The sequence below is a fragment of the Pygoscelis adeliae genome, unplaced genomic scaffold (assembly GCF_000699105.1).
Source record: "Pygoscelis adeliae isolate BGI_AS28 unplaced genomic scaffold, ASM69910v1 Scaffold1, whole genome shotgun sequence".
NCBI lineage: Eukaryota > Metazoa > Chordata > Aves > Sphenisciformes > Spheniscidae > Pygoscelis > Pygoscelis adeliae.
Genome location: NW_008824051.1, coordinates 4,543,844 through 4,568,160, shown reverse-complemented (window position 1 = coordinate 4,568,160; position 24,317 = coordinate 4,543,844). Strand labels below are relative to the sequence as shown.

The 24,317-nt window shown below is 38.2% G+C and overlaps 1 protein-coding gene across 1 annotated transcript; it reads right to left on the bottom strand.

The window, feature by feature from the left end:
- Positions 1 to 6,736: 6,736 nt before the first annotated feature.
- On the bottom strand, positions 6,737 to 23,892 carry LBR (lamin B receptor). The gene is made up of 14 exons (XM_009333655.1): positions 23,873 to 23,892; positions 20,272 to 20,452; positions 19,044 to 19,232; positions 17,470 to 17,553; positions 16,634 to 16,811; positions 15,846 to 16,042; positions 15,015 to 15,069; positions 12,946 to 13,140; positions 11,507 to 11,610; positions 10,957 to 11,082; positions 10,693 to 10,861; positions 9,336 to 9,416; positions 9,112 to 9,234; positions 6,737 to 6,999 (listed from the first exon to the last, which is right to left on the bottom strand). Exons 2-14 carry the CDS (start codon positions 20,434 to 20,436, stop codon positions 6,839 to 6,841), a joined length of 1,827 nt encoding a protein of 608 aa, XP_009331930.1. The 5' UTR covers positions 20,437 to 20,452; positions 23,873 to 23,892; the 3' UTR covers positions 6,737 to 6,838.
- Positions 23,893 to 24,317: the final 425 nt, after the last annotated feature.

Sequence of the window (24,317 nt, the reverse complement as noted above, 5' to 3'; positions counted from 1 at the left end):
CTAAAAGACGGGTAGATGAGGCGCTTAGGGACATGGTTTAGTGGGCACGGTGGTGTTGGGTTGACGGTTGGACTCGATGACCTTAGAGGTCTTTTCCAACCTTAATGATTCTATGATTCTATGATTCTCAAGATGACTAGAGATATCAGAGAAGAAACTTCTGCGTAACAGGTGACAAACCAGGATCATTTACCTGTTACACACTTTGCCTGGAGCGCCTGTGGTACTGCAGCAGGCAGGCCTCATCTTTATAAAGAGAAACTTAATCTCTGCCCATGAAACCTGCCTGCACACGTATACCAGTGCTGTGCAACAGGGAGGAGTGGTCCAAAGTTTACTGCACGTAACTATGGAATATAAAGATCTCCATGGAGACAAGTTCAATGTCTATTTGTTTCTTAAAGCACCCAAACCTCCATCTTTTATTTAATCATTGCTTCAGCTCTACATTCAGGGTTATCCCCAAATGATATTAAAAACAGCCTAAGTGCGTTTGTTAGGTAGAAGTAGCTAAGCCTCTGTAAATTGTACATTGTGTCTCCCTATAATTTCACAAGGGCAGGGACACACGCAATTATTTAGAACTATGACTTACTGCAGGAGTAGATGAACGAACGCCCTTGGTTACCTCTGCAGGCCGTGCTGTACGTGTGCAGCTGACGATGACGTCCTCTGAGCTGATGGAGGGCAAGTTTTGCCAATTTTCCACTGCCACAAAATCTCAGCTGTCAACCAGCCAACAGATGTTACTCAGTATTAAAGGCAGTCAAAACAGTGAGTGGAATCTGGGCTATTATTTCTAATAGCAAACTTAATACAACTGTGAAATGCACATTGCAATTAATTTTATTTTTTAGGGATTGTTTTCATAATGGACTAACCAAACACAGAAGCAACACTTCCGGTTGCAGAAATGCAGGATGAGTTACTGGTCCTTGATCTTCAAATAGAACAAAAATCAATGGTAGTTCAAAATATATTGTTGCTTTTATTCACTACCTTTCCATATCTTCAGTGTCACCTTGTATTATTTCACCTCAAAATCTAATTCCTATACATAAGTCTGTGGTTTGCTCTTAAAAATTAAAAACCTTTTTTTCCCCCCATCACTTTGTGGTTAAAGAACCATGAGCATATACAAACTTCTGTATTTTTTCAGTCATATCCATTTGATCTAAGAGAAGAACTCTCTCCATACATATGTGTGTGTGCGTGTGCCATGCAAGGGATTGTCACAGTGAAACCCAGCGACATTCCTTGTTGGCTTATTTCAGAGACATCAGTCACTCAGTAACTCTGTCGTATTTTCTTGAAATTCTGTCAAGAAAGATTTTTTTCCTGAAGCAGGAGACCAAAGACATTGTGGAAGCTGCAGGGAGACTCACTAGCTGTGAAAAAGATTTGAACACTTGCTAAATAAGATGAAGAAGTCACCCTTGTAGAAACAAGGACTGTTGCAGAATATGCTTGGGTACAATGTCCTTAGCGATCGTTTTCAGATTTGCACTTCCACAGATGCAGGCTTATTAGCTGCTAAGACTTTCAGCTCCCGTTTATCTTGGTGGGAATTGAGAATTTTTAGTCTGGCAAAGTTCCATTCCCTGAAGGCTGTGATAAGCAGATATAAACACATGGAGAAATTGCCGTACGATTCCAACGTCTCTTTTGTCTACAATATCGGTTTGCTTTCAGAGGAGTCTTGACAAGATTATAAAATCACAAGTAGAAAAGAGCATGAAATAGTTCTGCTTTGGTTCTTTACATCAGTATTCTATTTGAACAACTTTCCATGAGCATCGTTTGTCTTACCAGCAGAAAGGCTTTTCTATTAATAGTTACACTATGGGCTTTTTTTAAAGCTGTGTTGCCAAAAGCAAATGGTTTGAATTTTAATGTAGCTTTGAGTTCAACTTTTTTCCTTTTTTTCCCTTCCTCTGCTCATTAATTTCCGCTTATATTCCTAAGGACCTACGAGGTACTACAGTACTTTTCACAGGCATTCACTTCATCTGATTTTAAGCTTTAGGTGGATTCTCTTTCTGGTCAGTTGATTAACATTTAAGTTTCTGCAGTTTGAAATACAAGAGCAAGAAGGTCCTTAGTCAGGCTGACTAAACCTAGGAATATCCAGCTCTGTGCGCACAGCTCAAGTCTCGGGGATATCGAGACAGGCTGGTCACGTTAATATTTGGTTGCGTAGAGTGAACAAGGCATTCTAAATGCATATAGGTTTAAATGTCAGAGCGTGTTTCCACTGATGAATGTATGATCAGCCGTGTTTCTCACCCTTGGGATCTCTGTGAAATATTTCTCCTGAACATCTGCAAAGACAATTCTCATGGCTGTTGCATGGACTGACTGAAATTCTCTTGGTATCTGCATCTTCTACAAGAAGTATTTTACAAGGGAAGTACTACTGGCTCAGAATTCCCCATTTTCAATTGCAAGTCATCTCCATTTACATTTCACACGGGTCCCCAGGATGAGCCTATGATCCAGTAGCTGTTCTTTAAGGCATTACTGCTGCACGTTCAGCTTTCCTTTCTTCGGCCGAGGCTGAGGAGGGAACTGAAGAACACGTGGACTCACTGAACCATTACCCTCCTACAACCCTTTATGCAGAGGGCAAGCAGAGAAGCAAGTGGTTCCACGGAAAAATGTACTCTTCCGGCAGTAAGGCATGCTATTCATTAACGGGAACATGCGGAGCCGACACTGTGAAGTAACAAGCAACTAGTAAATAACCTGCTCCACCAAGCGTATGTAATTTGATATGCAACACTGTAAAAGACATGAAAAGGTTTTGCTGCAGTCCTGCCTGCGACCGCAAACGGATCGTGCCATTTCCTACCCCTATTCAGATGGCAGGAGAACAAACTACCTCAAGGTACAAAAGGAAAATTACTTGAAACATTTGGCTACAGCGGCGCTGGATAGTCTTCTCAGGAGAAAAGACGTTGACACGAAACGAATGTGACAACCACACACACACACACACAAAAAAGCAGCTGGAGTACCAATCCAGTCTGGCAACTTCAGTCTTTTCTTCAAAAGTTTTCCCCACTCCCGTGATGGGGCATGAAATACTTTTCTCATGGTACTCCATAACATTGTTATTGCTTACATTTTTATATACAAAACCGTAGAACTGATGTTTTAAAAAAACTTCTCAAAAAACCAAAAAAAATCCAGTGCTTAGCTTTTCTGAAATACTGAAAACATAAAAGCACTATCAAAGTATTTTCTTCTAATTTTAGGGAACTTCCCCACCAGAAAAGAGCGTTGGAGGTTTTGAGTATAAATAGACAGTGCAAGATGTTCTCCATCCACACGCTAGAGAGGTTTTACACCCACTCCCTGAAACAGCTTTCACTCCCCAGAGGTAAGAACTATGCTTCTGATAAGGTTTTAATGAGCTATTGTAATTTTAGCAAACATTTTTATTACCTGTGGTAAGTAACTTTCTGTAGGCAAAATTATCACTACTGTTCCTTTAGTCATGTATCATATTTCCACTAGAGTCTTGTTCACATTAGGTCAAATTAGCACAAAATTTATTTCCTGCGCAGTACCCCTTAGGCTGTATCCCACGAATACATGGAATTGTTGTTTAGTTTTGACTTCTAACAGAAGCTGTGGGGAAAAATACAATACAATGCAGGCAAAACAAGGATTAATTCTGTCTTTTTACAGTTCAAATTAATTTTATTTTTGGATTAACAGAATGGAGGAACAAAAAGAGATAACGCATTAGCCTTGCCCACTTCCCTGGGCTCCCTAAAGACCCGGGGTACCGTCACCTCCAGGCTTACCAATCCACTTTGCACCAGCAGTCGATCTACCACGCGAGCAAGGACAAAGTCAGAGAGTCACAAAAGCAGGTGCCCTGCTGTGCCGGCTCCGTGACTGACAATTCTCAGACACGTTTAATGATGAGTATTTAATTTCTCTGAAGCCATCATCTTTTCCAGTAAAGATAATCACTTTTTCCTAACTTAGGAACAACTGAAGTTACTATCCACTGAGGTTTTCCAGCCCGCTTTTCCTTCCCCTGCCATGCCACCTACTTCTTAGTGCTTTGATTTTCTTCAGCCCAGGCAGATGAGCAGAGTAGCTGACATAGACAGAGCTGATTCAAAGAACAAATATGCTCTCAGGCTGACAGTGGATCTGTAAACTTTTGCATAAAGAGAAGCAGAAGAAAAGGGAGAAACGGAGATCTCCTTTTAAATGGAGATCTCCATTTAAACCTCCTTTCCTTAAAATTCCCAGACAGGCTAAAAGAAGCACCATACATGAGCTTTTAACACTCAACCCACAACCACAGATACAAAAGGAACTTCAGCAACCTTGCATCTTTACTTAATAAGATAAATCAATGTTTTGGATTTTTTTTCAGACACCACCATGAACTGGGAAAAAAAAAAATGCACTAAATTTTAAGCAAAAGCTTTATTTTAGTTTATAGGCGTGTTTATATTAGAAACAATGACTTCAAAATCAAATTCACATAAAACTCAGCATGTAAATAAACTGAAGTTATCACCGGTCAAGATGTTTCTGAAAGACAAGGGCTCCGAATTAAATTTTAACAACCTTGCGTGGCAACAGATAAAACTGGGATGGCAGTAGCATCTCCTAGTTTACAAGCTGAGGAGTTAAAGTGCCCCCCCCTTCAGTACATTTTAAAACACCAGCTGCAAACCGGTGCAGTTACATGATTGCTCTACTTCCCATTAATCCATTGAGCAACCATTGAAAAAAGTATCCCAGTTTAATCTGCCACTTCACGGGAGTGAATGCTCGTCAGTGTTGCTACAGGCACTGCTATTTTCTTCCAGGAATCAAAGTACTTATCTTAAAACATTTTCCTTACAACCCCAACATACAGATCTTCAGAGAAGACTGTCACAATCAAGCTACATTATATACACTTCAAATGTACAATTATCTTTAAAAAATGCCTGTGTACAAAATAGAGGGTTCTTTTATTAAAAAAAAAAAAAAAATCACATGCTAGATTTCAATCACATCAACATTTTAAAAGAATTGAAAATAATTGATGAAGAACAGCAACAATCTTATTTACTAGGAACCTTCCTGCAAGCAAGTGTAGAGGTACCTGCACTATATTTAAGATTCTAATAAGCTTTTTGGACAATTTGTGCTATAAACCTCATGTATGAAGTACGTGAAAAGCTCTCAGTTGTGATGACAGAATAAAAGCCAGTTAATTAACACAAGATTATTTCAGTAAAATATAAAATTATTCTACTTATGAAGTAAATATTGCAAGGGCATCTGATTTACAGCCAGTTAGACGAAGAACACAACTAGCGACTAGAACACATACATTAGTTAAAAAGTCAAATATATACAAAAATATATTAGAAAAGTGGTTGAGTTTAACCACAGGTTCATGTAAAAAATGTTGTTTTAAATAGCAATAGCAAAAAAATAGCTATGAAAATAGCTAGAAAATAGCTATTTTCTCTCTCTGCAACAGTACAAAAAGCAAAACCTACATATGAGGTAGCAATGCCAAATTAAAAAAAAAACACACAACTTTGGACTGAGGACCATTTCCTATATTTTCATAGCATATCTGTCAATACAAATATTTAAATGAACACTTCAATTGTTTCAAGAATTAATACATTAATTTACAAAAACCTTTATTCGATTAACATTTTTAAAAAATTACTGGAAATTGATTTAGTTACTGATTTCTCCTGTTTCTAAAAAAGCTATCACATTTTCAAATGCAAACACTGTACAGCAAAAACGTGGAGGCTTTATTATACACACTTGGTAAACGCTATGGTACATCAAGCCATAATTTACAAAGATCAGACTAAGGCAGTTGTGGTCATTTTATCGTTTTCTGACAAACACTTGTACACTGCACCTTTTGCTACCAGGTGTTCAATGCTAGATGCAGGATTAGGGTTCGCTAACGCCTTCCACAGCTCTGCCCACGGCTGAAACAAGTGTTTGTATCATCTACCTTCAGGAGTCTGAGCCAGAAGCGTGGCTTCTCTCTAGGGTCAGGGGTGCTGCCAGGCGGCAGCTCAGAGTCCCCCTTGGTCCGTGCTGAAACTGCACTGAGGGGACTGTCCCCTCCCATCCCATCCGGGGGATGGGACAGTCGTGCCCCTCCACTTCTCCCCCTGATCCCATCCCTTCCTCCCTCCTGCAGGCGCAGGGCAGGAGGGGCCACCTGAGCCTCCCTGACCAAAAAATCCCATTAATGAAAAGCCAGGAGGGGGACAACCACCCGGCTGAGCTGTGCCAGCTCTGGGCCCGGGGCTGCAGGGCAGAACTGCCAGCGGCATGGGCCCCTCGCGTGGGTCAAATCCTCTGCCTCCAGCTCCACTGACCAAAAAGACCCTGCTACTCCTCCAACTCGGGCCACTAAGTCAGACATCTGAAGTTAGATGGTACAAGTAACACCAAAAAATGAACTAAATGGAATTTCTGTACTTACTGTATTAAGAAATTAACATACTTTACATCACAGTGCTTAATTAAATGCAATAAAAAAATGTAAACTCAGGATTCGAGATAAAATTTAACTTGAAAAATTAGGGTTCCAAGACTTTTTTAAAGTCACAATTTTTTAAAAATTGAAGTCACAGACAGTCAGTTCACATAACTCACATATTTAAGATTACTTGTAAATATGTGTTGATGCACTCCACTGTTTGGTCTCTTTTTTTTTTTTTTTTTTAAAAAAGCCTAAATAACAAATAGACCAAGTGCAAAGGTAAGAGGTATATTTTTATTTGCAAAGAAACTAACTTTAGAAGTAATCTGCAAATCAGGCATCTGGAGTGCTCTAGTAGATGTAAGGAAATATGCGGTATGGTACACGCTGACAATACCTTTCCCATGCCACGCCATATTTTTGCTTACAATGATGTTCATCACGAGCTTCTCGATGAACAAGCAAGCAGATGAAATATATCACGTAGAAATATGGTAAAATGTGATTAAAACCTGTAGAATAAAGTGAGAAAGTCACTTTAGATACAGCAAAAAAGACCCAGAAACATTAGCTATTAACAACACGTACTAAGCTGGTGACATATACTTGTTATGAACTGAAGCATCTTATACTCCTATTGTAAAGCATCAAATACTCAACAGGATAGTGCAAAAATTGTGACATGTTTACATGCAGACAGGAATAGACCCACAAAAACCCCAAAAAATAATCCTTAAAATTCAGAGTCTCAAAATCTACCAACTTCACTCTCAATGCATGCAAAGCTGGCACATACTTTAAGTTCTTTAGCTATAAAAACCAGAGAAATAGTTAAACCTCTGCAGCACTGAGCTGCCCCACAGAAGCCCCACAAGGTTTTCTCTATTTTGGCTGCAGATGGTAACTCTAGCTTTGCTCAGAGCACACTACTTGACTTGTGGATGAAAAGCTGGACATGAGCCAGCAATGTGTGCTCGCAGCCCAGAAGGCCAACCGTATCCTGGGCTGCATCAAAAGCAGCGTGGCCAGCAGGTCGAGGGAGGGGATTCTGCCCCTTTGCTCTGGTGAGACCCCACCTGGAGTACTGCGTCCAGCTCTGGGGCCCCCAACATAAGAAGGACACGGACCTGTTGGAGCAGGTCCAGAGGAGGGCCACAAAAACGATCAGGGGGATGGAACACCTCTCCTATGAGGAAAGGCTGAGAGCGTTGGGGTTGTTCAGCCTGGAGAAGAGAAGGCTCCAGGGAGACCTTACTGCAGCCTTTCAATACTTAAAGGGGGCTTGTAAGAAAGATGAAGACTTTTTTAATAGGGCCTGTAGCAACAGGACAAGGGGTAATGGTTTTAAACTTAAAAGAGGGTAGATTCAGACTAGATACAAGGAAGAAATTTTTTTATGATAAGGGTGGTGAAACACTGGTTGCCCAGAGAGGTGGTGGATGCCCCACATCCCTGGAAACATTCAAGGTCAGGTTGGACGGGGCTCTGAGCAACCTGATCTAGTTGAAGATGCCCCTGCCCACAGCAGGGCGGTTGGACTAGATGACGACTAGAGGTCACTTCCAACCCAAACCATTCTATGATTCTATGATCCCCTCCCACCCATCCTCACCCCCTCCACAGTCACAGCCAACACTTCCACTTCTGCCATTACGATGCTGACAGAGGATTCGAGTCCCTCAGTTTCATGGGGGGAAGCCCCTTCCAGGATACTGTCTACAAGTGTATACGCTAACCTAGCATTGTCTACTTTCAATTAAAATCCAAAATAAAATTAACCCCTGGAGGAACACCCGAACTCCAGCATCCTCTCTCAGCTGATGCTCCTGGTCAGGGCATTAAGCACTTGGTGACAAAGTCCCACTCCACCAAAACCCCATGTCCCACAGTCTGCAAACACCAGGCTGTGCCATGGGGTGCAGGGTAGCTCTGCCTCAGCAGAACATCTGTCACGCTCATTTCTGTGCTTTTATAGAAGAGAAACTCTTTCAGGCAAGAGAGGAGCCCGGAACCATTTTTCAGACTTGAATGAGAGGGGGCAAGACTACCATGATCAGATGTATTTTCTGAAACTCTCACTGCTCTTTCTAAGCTCTTGCAAAGAATCAGGACTACAAAACCCCATTGGATAAAAGGCTTCCTAATTTCCTCCAAGTGTAAACTTCATGAAAACTAGGAAGAATTCATTAACAAAAACTTTGAAACAGAATTCCACGCCTTTGTTTGATGACTTTAAAAAAAAAAAAAAAAAGTATTTTGCTTAAAGTCCATCCCTGTATGTGGTAGCCCTTGTCTCCAAGAAACTCCCACTTTTTGGGAACTCCCTTTGAAAACACTATAACATAGCTAAAAAAATGTAAGGAACAACTTATTAGTAAGCAAGCCCCATCGTTACTGAATGATAAAAGTGTCAGAAAGAAGAGTCAAATCTACAGTAAGATACAAAGGATAAGATGTAAGAGAAAATAGGTGCTGCATTAAGCTTACAACACAGAAATTTGCCCTTCGATTAATTACAGGTTTTAGTATCTCAAATAATTATCACTTTGGTTATTTCAAACCCAGTCAGATGCCAAAACATACAAGCATTTTTGATAAAATCCACTTTAGTTTCAGGAACTCACCACAGGGTAGGGACCACGCTAGAGCCATGATGATGTCACCGAGATAATTAGGGTGACGAACAAAACCCCACCAACCCGTGACAAGAAGCCCTTTTCCAGTTGCAGTGGGTATAAATTTCAGATCTGTGAATAGAGTACTATAGTCAATACAACAACTGAAATGTGTATTTAAACAGTACAAAGAGACATTGTATAGCAATTGAACAAATAAGAAGTGCACTTACAGGCCAATTTAGGATCTGCTGGATTCCTTCGGAAATTATTTTTCTGAGAATTTGCACTACGGAATATGTAATACCCAATACCTGAAAATAAATATTATTTATTTTGCATTTTCAGTATTTTCCAGTTTTCTTTCCTTCAACAAAAGCACTCACATGCTCTCTGCCACTCTTACTACATCGAAGTCTTTTCCTCAGAGAGGTAATTGATATTCTTGGGTTCTCAGAGCTCTAACAAAAGAGAAATGCTATTGGAAACCTGCATTCCATACGCTCTTACACATTACTGACTAACTTCTAAGATTTTGGAGAAGCTTTATTTTCACATCTACTTTTACATTTATATCTGACTTATAGTTTATTAATGTAACATTGAGTTTGAAATTCATGTAAGGTGATGTGCTGCAGTTTATAAGATTACAGCTCTATTAGCAGCCCAGTATTTTGCTACAGTGCCTACTCCATAAACTGACCAACTATTTACAAGTTCACAATATTAAAAGAACCAGACAATGAAGTATTATCTCATTTTGGAATTCACTTTCCCTATCATTTTCACAAGGCAGCTTAAATTTTCTTTTTCCGAGGCTGTATTGAAAAAACATGATTACAACATACTTGAAATAAAGTAGGAAAAAAAAAAAAAAAACCAGAAAAAATCTTAACTGAAAATGAAAAAAAGATGATGTATTTCTCAGGATTGCACATACTAAGTTGTGCGCCTTCATATTCTTTGCAAGTGTTTAAATTCTTTGCCATGTCTACAAAAAACTTTTTCTTTTAGGTTTACTATTTAGATCAAAGGGACAAACTACAAGGCCATCCTGGTGCAAATTTAAGGTCCCCTAAAGATGCAAGATCCTTCCTCAAAGCACTCTGCTAGAAAAAAAGGAGATGTTTTCCATTGACATGAGTTTGTAACTGTGAGCACCAGGGAAGGAGATGCAAATTGTTAAACAACAAAACCTCTTTTTCCCTAGGTTCAGCAAAGCATAGCCAACAAGCTGTTGACTTCTTTTTTATGAGTCACTCACAGTCACTCAGACTGACTTTAAAAGGCATCTGCTACACTTCATTCAACATGTTTTAAGTCACTTCTACAACTCCAGACAGCATCCATCTAAAGATCCCTCTCAACAGAACAATTAGCTGTCCAGAGTCTCATTTATCCTTCATTTAATAAAATGAGAATTTATTATATTCTTTGTATTAGACAGTAGCCAGACACATGCTTCCATCAGCTATGGTAATACAGAAAATACAATCCCTGCACCTTAGCAAGAGCTTCACCTCACACCTCAAAAACAAAATCAGTACTACATTGTTACTACCAGTAACAATAACATTTACTGTAACTTACAGTTCAGAATAGTAATTGCAGCAGCAACAGGCCAAGAAATTGCAGTAGGATGACCAACTAAATAGAAGGCCTGCAGACTGTAGACAAACGGAACCCACACCAAATCTCCGAATGCTAGCATGAATCCAAATCCATCATGGGTAATATCCATTGTAGTCAAAATAGCTTCCTAGAAACAAGGAGGAAGGCATTTAGAATTTATAAAGCTTTGTTCATTTAACATTGTAATTAGAAATGGTAACAGTTTAATATGATGTCATCTACCTCATTCCAAAGAGCATCCACCACATACAGAAGCTGAAAGCTGTTCACAAGTATCATTGACAGAGACGGCATACTTTGATTGTGTATCTTCATCTCAGCCAAGAGCATTGCCAAGTTTATAACAACCTAGTTTAGAAAATATGTTATTACAAATTTTCCTTGTAAAAGAAAGTGATCTTTTCTATTACACTATAGGACATTTTAATACAGATGTTTTTGACCAACGTTTAAGTTTAAAAGAACAATAACCTATTTCACAAGCCACAGATTGCAACTAACTACATTTCTGAAGCTGTATAACCTCAACGTATGAATACTTTAAGAAGGGTTTTCATTTCCCACAAAGCAAAGAAGTTAAAATGTAGAAATTTTCCTAAAGTGAATAGAAATGGTCATTAAAAATCTGGCAACATGAAACTGTTTGTAAGTACTTTTATCCTGTTTATAAATATATAACCTTAATACCATTTTTTAAACATATATATATATATAAAAATAATCCATTTGTGTAATATTTAAGCAAATAAAATAACTAAGATTACTGACTCACCCAGCCAATTAATCCTGGACGCAACTCACAGAAGTATTTGAGGTCAAAACTGCCAATACGCGGGTTTAATTCATGTCCAGTAAAAAAATCATAAACAAAATACCCTGCAGATAAGACATGGTCTTTGTTAGCAATACTCTTCCTTTTATCTGCCACTACACTCCTCCCCAGAAAGCAGTTCCTACTTTCTACTAAAGTTCTCTCATTATAAATAAAAAAGCCTTTAGATTGGCAATAAAAATGTGAGAGTATATGCAAAATGCAAAGCAAAACCCACATGGTTTATATTTTAAGAGGCGCAAATATTTTATTTATTAGGAGGACTAAACACTTTAGAAGTTACTGTAGGCTTAGTTCTCCTTGACACTTGTTCCTTCTTTATTTTCAGCCTTATCCTGAAGCTCACATCACAGTTTCCATGAACACAATCTTACGGTATTAATTAATTCTACTGTTCCTCCTACTTCATTGCTTTTCTCTGGGAGCAAGAATTCCTTTAGCTATGTCAATTACCTGCCCATCAAAAGAGATGGACGACAAGGAAAACACAATACCTTGACTTCAAGATAACCTGCACTGAGTTAGCAAATAACAAGCACTTTGCAGAACGGTTACAGAATGCTACTATGCCCCTTACAGAGACTAGAACTGCACTTTTCAAAGAAAAAACAATTTATCATCATTTATTTTTTCCCTTCAGACACACATATGCTGCACTGACAAAGGAACTGAGGATATTTGAATACTTCATTTTAATACACTACATGTTCTGTCCATAAACTCCCTTTCTTAGTTACCCTATGATCATTTTTAAAAGCAGTTTGTTTAATATTCAATGCTAATCGACTTCTCAATCTATCCTTTGTCCTACAAAAACACAGGCACATAATTGATACTTTCCAGATAGGCAGTCTCATGACTGAATCAAAATTTCTTTTGAAAACTCAATTCAGCTAATTAGATTTAAAATCGCACAGCAAAATAAAAGTTTAGAAATACAGTGTAATTTCAAGTTCTGTACCTGACTTCCCACTGCCAAAATGTCTAGATTTTTCAGTTTTTCTTTCCATTCCCAGCTGTTTCAGGAAAAGGCCCACCAGCAGGGGCGCTATGAAGCAAACTAGACAAGCCTCTCAGACAAATGCTGAAAACGGAAAGGAAGGAACTGTCCTCTCATCGCTAGCGGACTAGACCAGCCAAGATATTTTTACATAAACTATTCAAGATAATCCAACTAAAATTTTAAGCATTTTACAGTATCTGAGTGTGAACAAAAAAATTGCCATTTAACTTGCAACATGAATTTTGCATTGGTAGAAAGTAAAAGTCACAGTATTATAACTACCAGCCCTAAATCTAGCCTTTAATTCATAAAAATGAAACTGTATATATTAATTGGAAAGAAATTATCCAAATTATCCAAAATACTTATAACTCACCAGAATTTCCACCTGGTGCTAGTTCTTCCTCGGGTGCTTTCAGGGACCGAATATACAGATAAATGCTCAACACCATAGAAAAAGCTGCAGCTGACACTGCAAACTGCATGAAGTGATCATACAAATAATGAAGTTCAAACTGAAAGTATAATAAAGCTCCGATAGCTGCAGCAGTCAAAATAAAAGCATAAAACCCTAAAGAAAGTAGAAGAAAAACACATTAGCCAAAATAAAAAAAATCATTGTAGTAGAACCTACCCAGTCCAGCCTTTCTGCATTTTTACTTCTTCCAAGATTTGTCTATATTCCAATAATGTCTTACATGTCCCATGCTCTTGAGGTTCAACCTTCTGGGGCACAGCAATATACCTAAGACATTCTATCTGTGCCCTGAAATTTCCCGTGCTCCTCATCAAAAGGACAAGAGGCAGGAACATTCTGAGTGCTCCTACATGTTTTACAACAACATAGGATCCAATTTCAGATTTTAGTGGAAAAACGGACACCGACACTACTACTGGATAATGATAGCAGGTCACAAAATCTTATCTGTGGGACAGCTCAGAGAACCATATTTTCTTCTTCGAGTTATCTTCATATATACCTCGATACAGATAGCGGTAATTAAAGTATTAAAATAACTATCAAGTTAAAACTTGAACACAAAACTTCTGTACTTAGAGAGTATAAAATCATGTAGAATGGAATGATGTCCAAATATAAGCAGGCAGTTCTACACAGCTCTCACCTAAATACCTTCTATGAACCCTTTCACAGGGTCACAATGGTTGAGGTTAGAAGGGACTTCCAGAGCTCATCTAGTCCAAGCCCCCTGCTCAAGCAGGGCCACCTAGAGCTGGTTGCCCAGGACCATGTCCAGACGGCTTTTGAATATCTCCAAGGTGGGAGACCCCACAACTTCTCTTGGCAAACTGTGCCAGAGCTCAGTCACCCTCACAGTAAAAAAAAGTGTTTCCTGATGTTCAGATGGAACCTCCTATATTTCAGTTTGTGTCCATTGCCTCTTGTCCTGTCACTGGTCGTCTTCCTTTCCTCAAGAAGGCTTTCAAAGTTGCTTTGAGAATTAGCCTTTGAAGCAGCAAGAAGATGGCTTCTGTTTGTTGTTTTTTTTTATTTTTTCCTTTTTAAACCATCCAAATCATGTAGCTTATTTCATTCCTCTCTTTATCAGAATAAAATTGCAGGACTATGCCCCTACTAAAGACAGAAGTCCAAAACCAAAAAAGTTATGAGGCAGCCTCAATATGACTCACTTCCGCAAGATGTAATTCATTCTGCTTCTATGATTTACAGCCCTATTCTGACTTTAAAATGGTGCATCTTACCAGACTATGACAAAAACCCACTTAACTTTTTAATATAACATTTGGATTCCACTACTACCAGTCAGTGTCCTTGAACTGACTAATTAATCAAATAGGTAGTCTGGAATACCTGCAAGGCAAAGTACACTTTTCTGTTTTAGCCTGAAAAAGCAGGACTGCTGAAATATGTTAAACCATACTCTAAACCTACATGAGAAGCCTGCCTTATTCATAGGAAGTGAAATCAGATCTGAATAAGGACTCAGAACTGCTCTTTGCCAGGCAAGAATAAGAACGTCTTAAATCAATTACAACACACTTCTTACCAGTCTGTAAATCAGATATCCAAGATGATCTAGACACATGGGATAAGATCTCTTCAGATCACTCCTGAACATCTCCTCCGGAGTAGCAGTCCTTGTTACATGAGCATTACTAACACTTCCGACAGGCAACTGCCCGTTTAGCAATTATGCAAGGAATATGACAGGAGTCACCAGTTACAACTGGATGCAGACCAGCTGACCTGTATAGTGTAACGTCTTGCTCTTGGGGCAGTTAGTTCCTGATCATTACCAACCACCTTCTTCCAAGAAAAGGCTCATCCTATTTTATGTAAGATTTACAACAGATACCTAGCTTGACTATAGAGAGTATCTTTCATCATTTGTATCTTATGGTACTGAGCACTGCAAATCAGACAGCGGTATCAAATTTCAGAATAAGAAACTGCAACATGCTTACCATTTATCCGGTACTGCAGTTTCCTTCCATTTGAAAGAGGCAGGCCTTCCACAACCTAGGAAGAATAAAATACTAGTGTTTCAACACAGTACTTTCTGGGGGCACTGGCAGGGGAGGGAAATCAAGCCTATCTCTGCCACAAAGACATTCAATCAAGGTAACCGCTTGGACACATTCAAATCTGAAGATCATGCATTATTCTCAAAAGCGTACTTTGGATATCAAAAAAAGGGTAACAGTTTCAAATAAAAACATTTAAAAAAAAATAATCTCTTCCTAACCAGCCTCAAGAAAACAGAACAGCTCCCATCACTGTAAACATGTATAGCAACAGAACAACACGATTCGATAATCTACTTATTATAGTGTTCTTTCAGAATCTGCCAGTATCCCTCAAGTCACAAAAAGAGGGAAACACAGCATTTGCCTGATATACACATGGCTAGAATGGTTTATAGCTTCCCGTAAGTGAAGGTTACATTCCAAAACAATGGATATCAATAAGAAACTGAGTATCAGTTTGTTGATTTGAAAGTCAGATACCTGAAATGCTTCTAGAATTCTACAAAGCAAATTTTAACCGTGCTTTGATTTGAACTCCTATATGCCTTCTGCCTTTTCTACTGAAGACTGTGAAATGCACAGCCATTAAAATTCTTAAAAGACTGTGCTATTTTAAGCTTACAGAAATCTGCAGTAGCCATATTCCAGCTTAATATGGAACGCTAATTCACTGCTTTCAAATTCACTGCAATAAGTACATACCCCACCTTCCAGCCTAACGCACAAATTAATTATCCATAAAGACCCAATTGCTACTGAACGGCTTACCTTTCCAATTGGCAGTAAGTAAAACAGAGCTTGAAGGAAAAACCACAGAAGAAAAACACCAAACACCCTAGCCTCCCAAAGACTTTCAAGTGCTGGGAGAGGAGGAGGGAAGTTCATAAGACTGGGGTCATCTTGTTTGCACATCAACAGCAAGTAGAATACAGTAGCAGGCAGGAAAAATATCAGCATGAAGGTCCCTGAAAACAGAAGTCATGACATATTAGAAGATAAACATAGAAAATAAAAAAAGTTTCAGTCCCACTAAAGCAGCTCGATATTAAGTTTAATAACAAAGAAGAAGGTGTCATCATCTATTCCTGAAGCAAGACAAGCAATCCCCCAGTCACACAACGGGGGAGAGACTTTCTTCTCACTCCTATATGGGGTCATATAACCAAGCCGAAGGATCACACCCAGTGCATTCCTTTAAAACTGTTCAAAAAACTGTATAAAGGCTACTTTACTATCGAGTTCGAAGCACATAGGTTTTGAAAATGTTAAAACTTTGCTAGTTACTTCTTAAATTTAATTTGGAAATATTTAAATCCTACTGTGCAATGGAAGGCTCAAGGTCTTCACTATATTTCACAAGAGAACCAAGTGTAGTAACAGTTCTTTGACTGCCACCAATATGAGTACAGACTACGTGAAGCCCTGTCAGATGACTCTGGAGTCTGCAATCAGGGTCCAAAAACTGGAAAAACAGTTCTTGACATGAGAGCATGGTCAATAAGTAAAAAAACATAAAAGTACTAATTTTCAACTACTACAACAACTTGCACGCATACCAATTCTTCCACCAAACTCTAGCTCCTTTGTTTTTGGTGATGCTTTCTCAATCGTTTTTATTGCCTCAAAAAACTTTTTCTCTGAATGTCTCTCTTCTTTTTTCTTTTCTTCCTTTCTTGGATGCAAGCTGTACTGTTCAAGCACACGCTCTATTTCCAGCTCTGGTTTCAACTTTTGCTGTTAATGAATAAAAAGAATTTACTAAAAAAATTCCCAATTATTTTACCTTATTTTACTCCAGTATTTTTTATTTAGGAGGACATTATTCACTATAAAACACCAATATACAATGTGTTCTACTTCTATACAGTACTTAAGTTTATGCATTTCTATGAAGAGACTGCTAAAACCAATTTCATTGTGATCACTTAGGCCATGATTACATATCAGCAGCAGTTCCAGTACAGGTCATCCATTCCTGCCCTCCTCCCCTCCTTTCTTGCCGTAACACTGTGCATTAGCTAACAATCAGGACTAAAGAATGGAATTGGCTTAAAAATAAATAAATAAATAAATAAAATCAAATCAAATCACTTTCTATGGCCAAACATTCACACTGTAAAAGCATGGGAATGAACACAAGTAACCAGTGAGGGTTTGATGGAAAAAACAAACAAGAAAAATGAACGTTACGTAGTTCTAGTACTCTTCCCTTCTGACAACTTCATCTCCCTTCTCCCCTGAACTTAGTTAGCTGAACAGTAAACTTGTTTGACCTCTAAGTTTTATGTTGCATTCTATTACTCCTTGATTATTGTATTGCCCTTTTCTAGGGATTTCCGAGAAAGTTAAGTAGAACGCGACATAAAACTAAGAGTAAATACTATGTTCATACCTCCAAGATTATGCAGGATGTGTCATTCCTTTCTGTACTGTCAGGTTCACCATTGTACCTTCTGGTGTTATTCTCACTCGGTTTCTGGTTAGAAGAAAAAACCTAGTTTTAGCTTTCTGAAAATAACAGCTGCATTAAGTGTAAGTATATAATGAATAATTAAGAACATTAACGATCCAGGTTTTTTTCCAACTGCAACTGCTCCGGTTTTCTCCACAGGAAAACAAGTGGGTTCAATATCCAAAGCATGGCCAGTTTCAGCTCACAAACTAGGAAAGAAAACTCATTTAAGAAAAGGAAAAGGTTACTAATTTTTTTTTAATTAAGAGAGAATACAGCTTCCAAGTTATTTTTAACTCATCATTAGGAACTGCCAAGTACAAAATACATGTCTATTTAGTAATTCCATTAGGAAAGCAGAGGAAATTTCAGTGTCCTATGTATGCCACTGCTCTGCACGACTGAAAGTTTGGTTCTCCACTAAATACCTTTCTAACAAATAAATTATCTTGCAAAAATCCTTTTAATGAGTCTAGCTTACACAACTCTGGGAAGACACGACTCATCTCAAAGTAGTTCACTGCAAAACAAAAACCACAGTAATTTGAGTGCCAAAGAATGCTTTTAGTAGTAGCAATTTACTAAACTATCTATTTAGTTTAGATTGGTCTGGTTTAGTTTAGTTGAAATCTAACTAAAACCTATCTATTTTCAATAGATCAGCAGAAGGCATTTCCAATTCAAGGGACTGTGTCTCAGATAAGTATCACTTGAAGCTATCTCAAGAGCACAAGAGGCAGAAAAAACGCTGTTTGTCTCTTAATAGAGAAACATCACCTCTACTATGCTTCACTTACAGAACACCAGAACCATTTTTAGTACTCAATATAACCTTCACAAAAAGGCCAAGAACAAACGTGATAAATTTCAGCTAAAAAACCCAGATATTTGATAAACTTATAAATCCTTACAGGATAGTTTTCATGATGAAAATAGTTCTGCAATATTATCAATCAGCAAGGCCATAAATACATATTCCACACTTGAATTCTGCAGCAATTCTCCCACAGAAGCTTCACATGTTTTCCATTACTATTTTAATGAACTGTATATGAAAACAGAACTCATTTTATTTCAAATTCAAATACCTACCTGCTATGCGTTCATCAATACATCTTAAAAGTAGGCTAACTTCCTTTGCCCCATTTCACAAGTGGGAGCATATGGCTAACTGACTTCAATATTAAAATGTTAAAGAATTTGTGTTTGTTTGAATTCCAAGAACTTTTCAGTGTACCGACAAATTCAAACGGAACTTAACAACATACGTTTACGTTTCAAGAATTTCCTCACAACTCGGCAAGCTAGAAAGCCTATTTTCAAAGAAAAAAAACGCAGTTTGGAAATACACTTTTGCAGCCAATTATGTTGTTCAGGGAACATGAACTACAGCTAGCTTTTATAATAATAAACCCAGTATGCATAAAACAAATCTTTCACAAATAGCAAAAATTTGTGTTAAAAAAATCCAACAAACCTACACACAAAGAACAAACAAACAAAAAAACTAATACCAGTAGAGCTAAGTTGGTTTCCTGAATGGTTTTCTTTTTGTCATCTTTATGTTCTCTGCTCTGGGAAGAAGAACGACGTCTGCCTTTTGCTGGCCGACCAGGAGATCTAGATCGAGATCTGCTAGTACTTCTTCTGGACGGAGAACTTGAAGAGGACTGACTCTTCCTGTGCTTGAATGATGACTGTGACTAAAAGAGGGGAAGAAAGCAAAATCTTGTCTTAGATATTCCAAAGAACAATTTTAGAAACTTGTGGGGTTTTTGTGATGAGGACTCTGGCATATAGTTCTACAGAATTGTCTCTTATTTCCTTTACTGATGCCGTACAAAGGATGTTAAGAAACTACAGCATATTATTTTGCTGGCCATACCCAAATAATCCTGTCCCAAGTCCAACTGCTGACAATTTCTGTCAAAGCTACAGAAATCAGGATGTGGATGTGAGCTATCAGTGCAAGCACCAAGCTCTTAAGCATACTACCCTCTTAAGCCTTAAGAGATGGCTATCATTTCAATTACTTAGCTTTATTAATACATTTGGCATATCAAGATGCAATGATCTGCTTAAGGCAACACAGTTCAAATCAACATTAAAAAACCCCAAGTCAGCTAAATCAGATGAAGATATGTATATGAGCACATCCCTTCCTCTTTACATATGACATGACCCTTTTTCATGACCCCTAATTGTCACAAATAGAGCAAAATACTTTATGAAACCTTTGGGGACCTAAAAGGGTACAAGCTATTCACAGATCTTTTAAATACGTGCTTAAAGGGTATGCGCTATTTACATTTACAGTGATCCTTAACTACCTGCTTGCATTTGTTTTCAAATTTTTTTTTATTTAGAAGTGGAAAAAAGTCAACTTAGTATCAACCCTCTCATTACTAGCTTTATAAACTACCCAAAAACACTTTTTCATGAATAATCATGCCATAGAGTTCCTGAACAATCAGACTTGTTTTTCTCCAAAGGTATCACTGTTTTTTCAACATAAAGAAAACAATCACACTTCTTTAAAAAGAGGGTCAGCATTCTGAACTTCTACTTGAGAGGTCACGTCGGAAAGAGCTATTATTTAGCACCAATTCCTTGAAGGCACCAATTCCTTGAATGAAAACTTGCAAGGCAACTATCCAATTATAAGTTCTATTTTTATCTACATCACAAAATCAATATAATCTTCCATTAGAAACACTGATAATTATATAAATGTGCACTCACCCTTATATCACTTTCTTTCAACGCAAGTTCAGTCCCATCTTTGTACTTAACAATGTAAAGATGAGAAACATCATCATAACTAGTCACTTGTACTTCATAGTACAGAATACTTCCTGGCCAACGGCCCATCACCACCTCGCCATCAGCGAACCTCCGGTTTGGCATTTTCCAAAAGGAATCCCTAGAAAAGAAATAAATCAATACATATGGCAATGAAACATGAGGCTTATTTTTTCCCTACCCTCTTTCCGCATCACTTAGGCTGGAACAGGGAAACTTTAAAGTCAACAACTCTTCACCTTAAATAGGCAAAAAGCTGCCTGTTGAGAAAAAAAAACAATGTATTTGCCAAATTAATAGTAGACGGAAGAAATAGGTTTAAAATAGAGCAAAGATTGAAGTTAGATGTTACGAAAAAATGTTCAACTGTATTAATTGTACACCTAGACCAGTATTCAGCTATGATATACAATCTCTATCATCAGACCACCAAGATCAGGCAAAGCATGTATTTGACCAAAATTACATAAATGTAGTTGATCTTATCTAGATGAAAAAAGTAAATCAGGTGGTATCTAAGAGCCCTCTAACCTTCTTTTCCTGTGGTTCTACAAAAATTACAGAAGCGATGATTCCTAAATGTTAAAATAAAATGTCCCAAATCTATTCCGTACACACAGCCACATTACATACTTTCTTCAATTTGTTTTGCCAAACACTCAAAAGTTAGGAAACACCAGAATTTAGGCTCCTGTCTGGGTTGAATAGTTTCTCTTTTCCACCTATTCAGCAGGTGGAAATCTTCCACCTTATTTAGCAAAAGACATGTAATGCCTTTTGCAGGGGCCTGTAGGAAAACAAAAGTACAGCATCAGAGCAATCACATAATATCCCAAAAAACGAAATTCTATCCTCCACCGTAAGGTTTTTACTTGATATTAGCAAAACAGGGTTTAAGTGACTGCCACCCTTGGTCCACCATACCAAGGTGCTGGGGCAAAAAAACCACAACTGCAACTTAAAGGAAGTAATGTTTTCAAATGTAAAGTCCTGTATAACTCTTTGAAAAGTGCCTTGTATTATGTCATTGCCATCTGAAAATAGGTATCCATAGCAGAAGATACTTTTAACCTGAACTTCTGTGACTGGGGCCTCAACATATAAAGTGAGGATATCTTAAAAGTCTAAGGTAAAATACATACTAACTTATGTACTATCACCATTTGTATGATGAACACAGGAACTTAGAATGGGGGGTGGAGGGGGAACAAACAAACCAGCAAATGTTTTTGTTTCAAAGCATTTTAACTTGTTTGCTACAAATAAGATGTGAAGCCACAGAAAATAAGGTAAAAACAAATATTTAACTAGATACTCATTCATTATACATTAACTAACCTGCAGTGAAAAGTTAGATTCTTCAGCAAAAAATACTGTTAATGTGCAATCACAGACCTTCATGACACATTGGGGGATGGGGCTAAGTCAGGTTTTTCAATCAGCTTTCATTCTGGCATTTCCTGAAGCTGCTGCTGCTGTTGTTAAGATTGTTGTAGTTCTCCAAGTCAAAGAAACCAAAAACTCGGCATAACTCCCTCACGTGGATTTTACTAATATTCCTAATTGCGTCAGAACAGAAACATCGGGCCATCTCCTTTGCTGTATAGTATTTGAAGGAGTGAAAAGGTAAGTTTTATCATTTGGTTTCACTGATACTTGCCAGTTAGAAAAATTATCAGAGTTCTAGTCTGCTTGTAGGCACATGCTCTTCCAGTTCATCTGTCTTCTACCTAGTGTTTCTTGTCCCAGTCTTTTGTTACTTTCTTATTCTTTCCGAATTCCCACTCCTCCGACTCTGTTTTATCCCAGTCAGTTTAACCCCCTCAAATTCATACCCTTGCTTCTTATGACTCTGTGAAATACAATTTCTGCGTTTTCATTTCAAATTCTTCTTCTCCATTCTCTCCTTACCCCCCTTTAATTCCTTGGGGGGTTTCTGCCTTTTCTGCCCTCGTTCACCAAACTAGTTCCAGTTCCTCTTCGCCAGCTCTGAGCTCAAGATCTGATCTCAATCCCCATCTCTGTCTCCTTGTCCAGTTTTCTCACCCAAAAGACAGTTCTTTAGGACATCCACGTCTACTACTGCCCTTTCCCCAGTCTCTCACACAGTTTCAGCTTCTTCCTCCTCTTCCATAAATAGTCTAAACACCGGTCCTCCACCAAGTCCAGTCATAGCTTTCATCAGATGTCATAACCTGATCTATGACTTCATTTCCTCTTTGCTGTTGTACTTCCTACACTCCAGCCAACTGTTTCTTCTCTTGACCTGGAACACCTCAGGCATCATCTGTAAACTCAGAGCCTGACCAGGACAAAGTTGCCAGACCCTAGGACAAAGTTGTGAAAAACAGAATCTTTGGAGTTTAAGTCCTTTTTGAAAAAAGGAAACAATTTTTCACAAGGTTGTTACCAAGGACATGTAAACTGATTTTTTACGATTTATAACATCCACTTCAAAATTTAGATATAATTTTATAGGGATAACAAAATGCAATTCTCTGCCAAACTACAAACCCCAGCATTTTTGTACACAAACATGAAGACACCCCAAAGAAAAGGTAACCTGATGATTTAATTCTTTTTAAAGGCAGATATTAAATATTAAAGCTTAATAATGGGATGAAACATTAAACACTAAAAAAAAAAGTAAAGATTACTTCTTACCCTATGAAAAATTACCACCTTGTTCTGCACCCTGTGCCTCCTGTGAGGGAGGTTTGCAATCCTCATTCCATATATCCCACTTCAAAAAGCTACGCCTTTTAAAGGCAGCCTTCATCTGTTCAGATAACAAAAACCATTACTGGCATCAAGAAAAATAAATATAGGAAGTCTTTAAAAAAAAAAACAACACACAGTTTAGAAATTACATTTTGAATTTACTTCTCTTTCAAGCTCTACACACACCCCTGATAATTTTCAGGGTATCAGTTGGCATCAGCCTAATGTTCACAGTAGTCCTATACAAACTTTTTAATTCACAGGGCTTCAAAATATATATCCAAGCAACCTCAGAAGAAAATTATTTCATACAATGAACCCTGTACTGTACAGATACCTGACTGCAAGTATATTCACTTACTCCCAAGATGAAATTTGTGTTTTCTGCACCATTACGATTTTCCTTTAGGAACCAGACTCTAAGGGAAGGGCTTAAAAGGATTTTGTATCCTACACCAAGCCAAGACAATTAACGCAAAACTCCCTGGAGCTTAAAAGTTGGTCAAGACAAAAAATTACTGCTGATTCAACCAAGAACGAAAGAATTAAAGAGAAACATGGCAGAGAAACATATTGCCCCATACATCCATTTCTGGTCTTTCTTAATGACCCTCCCACTGGGTATGTGGAAAGATATTTCACTCCTGCCAAGAAAATAAGAAGAAAAAGACTGCTAGCTTGTAGTCACTAGAAGATCATACCACATCACCAGAAGCTGGGTGCACAGTTTTAAGAAGGAATAAATAAAAAAAAAAAACACTAAACAAAATTTTCCCTCTTGGAAGAGCAAAGTTCATGCATATCCAGCAATTCTACTTACTAATTCTGACATCTCACCACCGGTAGATAACGTTGCGTATGTCAGAGGAGGGAGCCAGTTGAATGCAAGAAAAGAAGAAATGGAGGAAAATAAAGAAAACATCGACACTCAAGGCTAACAAGACACAGCTTCCTACGTGGAAAGTTACTACTGAATTCACCAAAGAGACCGGGCTGTGCAGGACCTTTTCAGGATCACCGGTACTCATTCCACATTTCTAGCTCTCCGCCTCCATAATGGTGGAGGCATCTACTGCTGTTCAAGCTTGGCTCGACTGAACAGCCAAACTGGCCTCGCCGCTAAAAACAAGCGCAAATAAGCCTCAAGGTAAAATAAAAACCCATCGATCCTCAGGCAGGGAAAGGAGGTTTTTCCCTTTAAAAAGGCTTTTCACCGGAAGCACTGAAAGCGGAGGGAAAGCTCCGGGAACTTGAACTCCCCACGC

Coding starts and splice junctions, on each gene's coding strand:
- LBR (XM_009333655.1), bottom strand. CDS start 20,436: ATGCCAAACCGGAGGTTCGCTGATGGCGAGGTGGTGATGGGCCGTTGG. Junction 11,083..11,506: donor GTCCAGGATTAATTGGCTGG/GTGAGTCAGTAA, acceptor TTTCTAAACTAG/GTTGTTATAAACTTGGCAAT. Junction 7,000..9,111: donor AGCGTGGTCCCTACCCTGTG/GTGAGTTCCTGA, acceptor TTTATTCTACAG/GTTTTAATCACATTTTACCA.